Source organism: Pristis pectinata, chromosome 16 (assembly GCF_009764475.1).
Source record: "Pristis pectinata isolate sPriPec2 chromosome 16, sPriPec2.1.pri, whole genome shotgun sequence".
NCBI lineage: Eukaryota > Metazoa > Chordata > Chondrichthyes > Rhinopristiformes > Pristidae > Pristis > Pristis pectinata.
The window spans coordinates 16,656,913-16,666,105 of NC_067420.1; the positions used below are offsets into that span (position 1 = coordinate 16,656,913).

Genomic DNA, 9,193 nt, shown 5'->3' on the forward strand with positions numbered 1-9,193 from the left:
TTAGAAGCATGAACACGATTTGGAAGTGGATTTTAGGAATTGATAAAGTAAAGAGAGTGAGGAAAAATTGGCAGTTTAGAGTCAGGTGAATCAGTGGAACATCTAGTTATTGAAGATCATTGAAAATAAAGTGAAGTGGATCTGTGAGGATATCTGAAGAGGGGACTGGGACCTTTCATTTATGCAGAGGGAGCCAGCTGCACTTAGAAAAGGGACCGGAGGTGCTACTTCAGGATTTGGATATTTGGGAATATACTTTGATTAATTCTGAAACATCATTCACTGATGATGACTGCTAAATACTGTGTTATAAATTGTTAGATTTTCTTTTGTGGATTATTTGATCCTCATGGTGAGTGGTGCTGGAATTGGAAAGTGTAAAGCCTTGAATTTTGAACACCTGTCATCAATCTCACATTCAGCAGAGAAGGAAATAATGTGCAAATCTAAAGCATTTCATGGCAAGACTCAGAAATATCTTGAAATGCTTTATGTGCAGTGACCTACCTATAACTATGAACTGTGTTCACAGTTATAAGATGAATAAGCAAATACAATTTTAAACAAAATCTCTTGCATGAGCTCAGATCTATACCCCATTCCCAATTTCCAGAGCACCATCAAATTCATTTTCACTTTTCATATTAACTCTGAAATTAACCCTATGTTAGAATAATTTACATATTGTCATTCTAAACCCACTTGAACTAATGCTACAAAAACATATTTTACTGGTCCCTTATTCCCAACAGAGTAAGCAATTTACATTCCTTTATTTTGAGCTAGATTCATCTCATACTCCAGATGTGACATCCCTTGTGATATCTGCTACTTAATTAGTTGATGTACAGGCAGATAACTGGAATTTACCCCTTTGAAAATTTCTTCACATAAACTCAATGACCACAATTTTTGTGTTGTTTTGAGCTGCTGCCTCTTGAACCTCTATATGCTGCATTTTGCTTCAAAGTCAGTGGATGTCCTGGTAACTCTCTTTAGTTTAGAGTGGCCAGATTTGCATGTTCCCATTATGAAGCTTCTGGATAAATTCTGTTAAGGTTGAACATTTGTCCGACAAGATGAATGTACGGAGCCAAAATGTTCCTGATTTAAAACTGATGTTTTGTTACTAATCTGTAAATGTAATCTGTGGAAGCTATTTGGTAAATCCCAAACAGGACAGCAGTACTGGACCAGGTGTGTTTATAACTAATGCACAACTTGGTCTTCTTTTGCAGATGTCTACTTCATCATCACGTTGTCCTTCCTGTGGAAAGTCTCGGTAATCACCCTGATCAGCTGTCTTCCCCTGTACATACTGAAATACCTGAGAAGAAGGTTTTCACCACCCAACTACTCCAAGCTTACCTCATAGATTCTGAAACATAGATGGTGATCCCACTCCAGTTGGGATTCACGTCCAACAACTTAGGGAATTTATTTGACAGTTTCAAGTGCTACTGATGGACTAAAATGCTACAGTAATGACAAACTGGTGAAAAACCACTGGGCAGCAAACATTACCAGAGATGTGACCTGTTGCTTCAGAGTCATGAGATTTGATGAGAACCAGTCAAAAGGGAATCAATGCACTGTTCAAAACTAAGAGGCCAGAAAAGAATCCACTAAAGATAAAGGGATCACTAATCTATCACAGCTATTGAGCCACTGATTAAAAAATATGTGTAAAATTTACTTTTTAGTCATCCCTTTATTTTATTTGTAACCTAATTTCACTAAGGTTTTGAGCTCCAGTTATTGATCACTTTCCATTCTCCATACTTGGTAATAGGTTATATCCGTCAACTAGAATGAAATTTCCTTCAGTCTTTCAAGTAACAACCCCATTCTTCAGCCCAGTCTTCTTGGGTACAGCAAGCCAAGTCTTGTGTTTTTATCCTGATTACAGAATTCAGAGGTATGTCATCTGAAGTGAGCTGCTGCTTCAGAGTTTATGTAATTTTATGACACTAGTCAATAAAGGGAATCCATGCACTGTACAAAAGTTAGAGCCACAGAAAAGAATCTACTGAAGATAAAGGGATCACCAACATGTAAAACTATTGAGCCACCAATACAAGTATCTGTAATATTTGGTTTCTTCAATTATCCCTTTATTTTGTTTGTGACCTAATTACACTAGGGCTACATCAAAATTTAGTTCATAAGCTGATGTGTTCGAAGCGTAAATTTCCTTTATTATTTTATGCAGTCATCTGTGTTTGGAATGTGCCATAACCTAAATGTGCACTTTATAGCTAGAACAAGCTTTCAAAGGATCCAGCAATGAAATAAAAAAAACAGAATGGCAAACTACCTACACTTTGTATCTTATGTTCAGAAGGTAGTTTTAGAAGCTTCTCCCAGTTCAGCTCACTGATGCTTTGACAAGTGAAATGAGGATGCTGATTTGCAGTAATATTATTTCTGCTAAATGAATGCTAAGCCACAACTTCGTTTCATCTCATTTAACAATGTCTTTGAATATTTAGTCAAGGGCAGCACTAAAAATGCAGGGTTCAGAGAAGTGCTCGTTTTCTAGCCTACCGATGAGTGTTTTAATTTCTCTTGATGGCAAACAAAAGCTGTTTCAAAAAAAACATAACTAAGCTTAATTTGTATTCATTATTATCATGATTTTTTAATTTTAAACTAAGTAAGATGACAGATGTGGACATTGAATATTTAAAGATAATGCTTCACTCCATCTGTTGGGGATAAAGTGAAGAATGTTCAAGTCATAGTTTTTCTGATCAGTAAAACTGAATAATGTTGCTATGTGCAAGGGAAACAGTTGAGTCTTTGTTGTTTTATTATTATCATTATAATATAATTCATGGGGATGAAACTAATCAGTACCATCTGATCACTGTTTTTTTTTAACCTTTATAAGTAGCTTACAGGATCAAACTGCATGCTTCCATTAACTGCACAGTGTCTGCAAGTTGTGATTGGGTGTTTGATTTCCAGTTTTGAACCCCCTGGCTCCGTTGCCTGGGCTTGATTTCCCTGAGGGCAGTACAGTTTACAAGGAAATATTCCTGGGCCCAATGTATCTATACTTTTTAAATGTTATGTACAAGTAATATGTCTGATGAAGATTTTAATAGCTGTATTTAATGTGTTGCTTTTGAAGCTGTTGTGGATTTGGACAACCAAGTATGACTAGTATAAGTCACGTGATTCGTATTTTTAAAATGTTGCTGTGTCCAGAATGAACTCATTAACTTCATCTGAATAGTGGTTAAGGTGTTTACTTTGTATCCTTGTGGTTGAGAAAAGACCAAGTGGATCTTAACATTCTTGCTCAATGCTGTAAACTCTTGACTGTGTCATCAATTTCTGCACCATCTTATTCTGGCAGGTGCTGAACAAATGGCCACTTGTATGGATAATTTGAGTTTCTGGTTGAACATCAGAAGTCAGGATTTGTTTGATACACTTAAAGTCCAGATGTCAGTATTCAGATTATGTGTTTTCTCTTTGAGCAAGGAAGCACAGAGACTTGGAATAACATTCCTGGCCAAATTAAGATGGACAAATGTGTGTCTAATACCAACCAGTAATTTAAAATGGTCATTGGCATTGCGGTCACCTTACCATGAGTTCTGATTTCCCTGTAAATTCTGAAGAAGTACTTTGGAGAGTGAGAGCACTGAATCATAAACATAATATCTCCTGCTCTTCTAGTTACTGTTAGGAACTCCGAAATTCATGAGCCTTGGTAGAGGCTTGGAGAAATTTTGATGCTGCCTCAGTATCTAAAAAAAATTGTGGAGAGCAAAAGAATTGGGCAAAATAATAGGTGAGTGTGACTTTAAAAATCAGCAATTAGTTCCAGAGAACCTCATGCTGATTCACTTCCTGTAACTACCTAAAGTTTGTGTTTTGTACAATGAATTATTGACTTTATATTGTAAACCATTATTTATGATTGAACAAGAATATCAAAATCCTTTTTTTGTTAATTATTGTTATTTTATCATATTTGGTACAGTTTTTTGTATTTCTTTATTCACGGCCCTAATGTGTCCACTTTTTGTTTTAGTTGTTCCTTTTCTTCATAACCCCATATCATTTTGAATCTGTTATTGCAGATTCACCATGTAACTGTTTCTTCAGTCAATCTTTGTGTGCCCCAGCCACTGATTCAGAATTATTATCACTCACAGGATGTTGTTGCCTGGCCCTTTATTAGTAGTCCAATATGGAATTCCATCCATTTTGTTGACCATGGGCATATCATCTGTTTTCCTCTCATTCTCTTCATGAATTTCAGTTGTTTAATAGCAAGAAAGTCTCTTCAGAAACCCTTTGGAAACTATCTGTACCGGTCACTTATTCATCAAAATGCCTTGAAGGATAGTGGCTTGATGGCTTGAAGTAACACTAATTACATGACAATTTTGCCACAAAAGTTAGCGCTACTTCTGCTCAGCTCTAGCAACCCATGTTCATTTCTGACCTTAGCTGTTGACTGTGTGGAATTGCATGTTCTCTGTGTGACTTGTGTGTATTTCTGCTGGATGCTTGACTTTCCTCCCACATCCTAATGACATGTAGGTTAGTTGGCAATTGTACATTGCCCCTATTATTTATGGGTGGCAGGAAAATTATGGAAAGGGGCATGTGAGAGAGAATAGGTAATAGGAAATAAGTGGAGGAATGGGATTGATGGGTTTGCTCCGAGAGTTGGCATAGACTTGACGGGCTTGAATGTCCTGTGAAATTGTAAGAAAAAAATATTAAAATGGAAACAAAAAGTATGAATAGTTCCACTACAGGTTATGATCTCTGAAGTAACCAGGCATATTTGTTCTGGAAATTAGTTTGTGGAAATTAATATTGTGAAGACTTCACATTTTTTTGGTCCCTTGCCTTAATATTTTTGGATCTGAGGGTTCGGTAGCAAACTGTAGGCATTGTTCCTGTAGCCTGTCAATGTGTTGATTATTGTGACTGTCTTCCTGAATTTGTTGTATCCTGCCACGGCTTTCCTGCTCAATGTTAGTGTGCTGAAGCTTAGCACCATTTTGCATGCAATTGTTTCAGCTTCTTGCTAAATCCAATAAAAATATTTGGATATGCCAAACACTCTGCAAAATAAGTGATCTCATTTGGATGTGCAGATCCTAAGCATTTCCAACTAGAATGTTTCTGAGAATGTCTCATTAATAATAGTAATGAGACATTGATCAAATTTAGCAGAAACAAAGAATTCTAATCATATATTGGGTATGGCAAAAAAAGTTTCACAAATATTTGAAATGTAGTTAAATTAGTTGCTAAGCACTATTTTTTAATCCTGTTGTACCAACAAGAAATCAGACCACCTTAGGTTGTGAAAGTTTTCCATTTGCCAACCAGGAGAGACAGTTTGTCTTACAAATATTACCAGAGCCAGTAAAGTTAATGGAAAAGATACTATACTGGTTATTTAGTTCTAGCGACCAAAGGCTGCTTCTTAAAATGTACATTTTCAGGAGTTAGCTGATTGAAATGTGCAGGCCATCATCATGTGCTGAAAGCTGTTAATCTTGAATAACCTTTCAAAAATGCAATTTTCAAAAAGATGTCTAATGTAACCAATTAGTTAAGGTACATTTAGCCTATCCTTCTGGGTGAAAGAAACTGGTGAGAGATGTGGAGTGGGCAAGATCACATCATAGGAAAATACCGCTCCTTTTAAAGGGACGCCAGTTCAGGACAACTTGCCTTTTGAGGTGGAAAGGAGAGATCTTAACAATTTAGAAAGAGCATGATTATAATTTCTGTGATAAACTTTCCTAAATTTCTGAAGACAAGTTAAATTCAAAACAAATTAGCATGGTTTTAATCACTGCTGACCCATTAATTGATTAGTTGAAATCATTAGTTTCATTTTGGATGATTATGCGGATGTAATCTCAATCTGCTCCTGTGGAATTTGCACCCCTGTTCTTGAATGAGTGTTTGCAACTATAATGTAAGAGATGGCCCTCTGTAAGCCTCTGAAATTGCATGCAATTTAATAATCTGCATGCTCTATATGTGCATAGAGTTAGATTATGAAGTTCTTGGGCTGCTGTTGCATGAAAAGTTTTTTTTAATGACCCCCTAAAAAGAACAAAATAATGCATGTGGGGGAGGCATATTTGGTTCTTGCTTTAGATAGTGCAATGTCATCAGCATTGGACAGACTGAGAGGTTTAAAGATGGAGAGCCTGGAGGTCAAAGGGATTAACTCATACATAAAATGATGATGTCTGGTCTTTCTATTGTAATGCAAGAGTATTTTTGCCACACTGGTAACTATAAGGTATACTAAAACACAGGAAGGTTTAATGTAAAATAGTCTGTTCCACTGTTAGAAGATAGCCAGGATAGAAACTGTGCTGCTCAGAAAATGTGCACTGAATATTGTTTATTGAAATCCCCTGGTTATATATATATTTTTGTGAGCAAATTACCAATGCAAAAATACTCGTAAATAAATAGAGGGCAGACATTATCATTTTACTTGTGATTTAATCCCATGTCCTCCAGGTGCTCCATCAGACACTTCAGTGCCACTCTATAGGAATTCCATGTTGTGGTCTCTCCAGTGGTGTCACCTGGGGCATTCATATTCCAGGATTTAATCATGTGACAAAGTATACCTGCAATGGAATGTATTGCATAAATTTGTACTGGCTTTGTCAGATAGATTTATATAAAAATTCTTAGTCTGTGTTGAAACTCAACAGGCCAAGAATTGAATCGGGCTAATTAAAACAAAAATGGGTATCTCTGAAAAGGTGCACAAATAATGGAGCTTTATGAATCATGACCACAAGTACTTTTTATTTCCTGGCACGCTATCCTCCTCAGTTTTAATACGAAAAACATGATGATGCTGGAGGAACTCAGCAGGGCAGGCAGCATCCTTGGAGTAACCGCGATCTGCGTCTCCCCATTGCCAGTCACTTCAACTCCTCCTCCCATACTATCACTGATATGACAGTCCTCGGCCTCCTCCACTGCCAGGAGAATTCCAAGCGCAAACTGGAGGAACAGCACCTCATTTTCCGTCTTGGAACCTTGTAGCCTTAACAGCATGAATATTGAATTCTCCCACTTTAGGTAATCCACAACCCCCTTCCCCACAAACCCCACCCACCACCGCCACCATGCTTCTTCTCTTCTTCCCTTTCCTAGCCTTTTTTTCCCTTCTCTCTTCTTACCTTTGACCCATCCCCCGGTGGATCTGCTCGCCCCTCCTCCCCCGCACCTGCCTATCACTATCTCTTACCTGCATCTACCTTTCACCACCCTGTGCCCACCCCACCTCCCATCTATTATCCACCAATCACTGCTCTGCTTTTTCCTTTCTATATATTGAGCTTCCCCTTTTCCTATCTTCAGTCCTGAAGAAGGGTCCTGACCCAAAGTGTTGACCACCTGCTTTTCTCCACGGATGCTGCCTGGCCTGCTGACTTCCTCCAGCATCATCGTGTTTTTCATCTAGATTCCAGCACCTGCAGTCCTTTTGTTTCTCTAGTTTTAATACGTATTGATCAATCTCAAGCTTAGGGCTTAAAGTATCATACAATACTGAAATTATATCCTCTGAAATTTTGTAGGTGGGGTTTGGGGAAGGCGGTTGTGGTGTTGGGGGAGCAGTGTTGGACAGTGTGATAAAGATAAAAGGAGAAGCAGTTACAAGAGTGAATAGTTTTTGTTCACTGTTTACAATTAGTGGAGAATGAGAGAGTGAGTGGGGAGCCATAAAATGCAAATTATACAGATTTCTCTGAAGTGGGGTGCAACAAAAAAGTGTTTTGGAACTACTATCCTAAATTATTACTGAAATTGGATTCTGTTGCTATGTGGGACTTTTCCCTCGCCAATGGGGGATTTATTAATAAGAGCTGGTGCAATTTATCTGGTGGTGGACTCTTAGTGGTTCCACCAAAATTAACTTTGCAATCTTTCTCAAAAAGTATAAATTCTTCTAGTGCCTAAAAGTGGCTTTAGAACTGGATTCTGGTTGGTTGGTTCAATTGAGTTTGGTTGCCTAACATTTAAGACCTAGAATTTGCCAAATGATTGATTAAGAGGAACAAAATCATTGCTTAGTCCTCAAAGGGCTGACCTTTGTCTAAAGTGTGTTTTGCAAAAGGGAAATGAATATCTTGTGAACATGATGTTAATTCAATTTAATGTTGGTTTCTGTGCTATGAACACTATGCTCTTTTAAGAGCAAAGAAAACGATGTATTACACAGACAATAAAAAGCAGTTTTATGAGAACTTGTTTTCAACTGTATGTATGTCTTTTAGGTGAATGGTTGACTCCATGTGATTTAGTCCCTGCAACAGGAATGTAATGCATAAATGGTAATCCCTTATCCTGACCACCTGTATTGCCGGTTGTTTCTGGGGTATTCATGTGACCGAATGTTTCTGCCACCATTTGTATGTTAAGGCTAACCTGTGGCCTGAACGTTTGCCTAGATTAGATAAACAGTTAACTTTGTACATATTTTTAGAATATTTCCAGAGTGAGAAGAACTGGTCAATTCAACAAAAACACGTTAATATCCAGAGCAGGGTTAGAATAACAGGCCAGCATGGAAATTAACCACCAGTGTAAACAGACTGCAAAGCTTTTGAAAATCTGTGCATTACTTAACATACTGAACTGACTTATGATGTGAAAAGACATAATTTTGGGTCAAGATCCCACAAGATGAAAGCACACTTGCTGGTCATCTTTAACAAATAGCACAATTCTCAAACCATTCTCAGTCCTAAAAAATACGTTAACATGCTTACCGAGTTTTCACTTCACCAGGGTCATTTAACTCCAGATCTCATCACAGGCTTGGTCCAAAGATGGACCAAAAAGACAAATACCAGAGAAAAGGTGAGAATGACACAAAGGCATCAAATGTGGCATCAACAAGCCCTGGTAAAATTGAAGTAAATGGACCTTAAGGGTGAAAGTCTCCAGTGGTTGAACTCATACTTTGCACAAAGGAAGTTAGTTGTGGTTGTTGGAGATCATCCAAGTTGGAACATCGCTGCAGGAGTTCCTTGGCCCAAGTAACTTCAGCTGCTTCATCAATGATCTTCCATCCACTGAAGGGTGAAAGGTGGCAATGTTTTCCCATGATTTCAATTCCATTTGCAACTCATCATCAAATAAAGCAGCCCATGCCTACATGCAGCAA

The 9,193-nt window shown here is 37.7% G+C and overlaps 1 protein-coding gene across 1 annotated transcript in view; it reads left to right on the forward strand.

Moving 5' to 3' along the window:
* The window catches only part of LOC127578672 (probable phospholipid-transporting ATPase IIA), a 109,935-nt gene extending 101,665 nt beyond the window's left edge, over positions 1–8,270 (forward strand). The window contains exon 28 of the mRNA XM_052030937.1: positions 1,239–8,270. Coding sequence (XP_051886897.1) covers positions 1,239–1,375 — 137 coding nt within the window. The 3' untranslated portion in view covers positions 1,376–8,270. The remainder of the gene's footprint in view (positions 1–1,238) is intronic.
* The last annotated feature ends 923 nt before the right edge of the window (positions 8,271–9,193 follow it).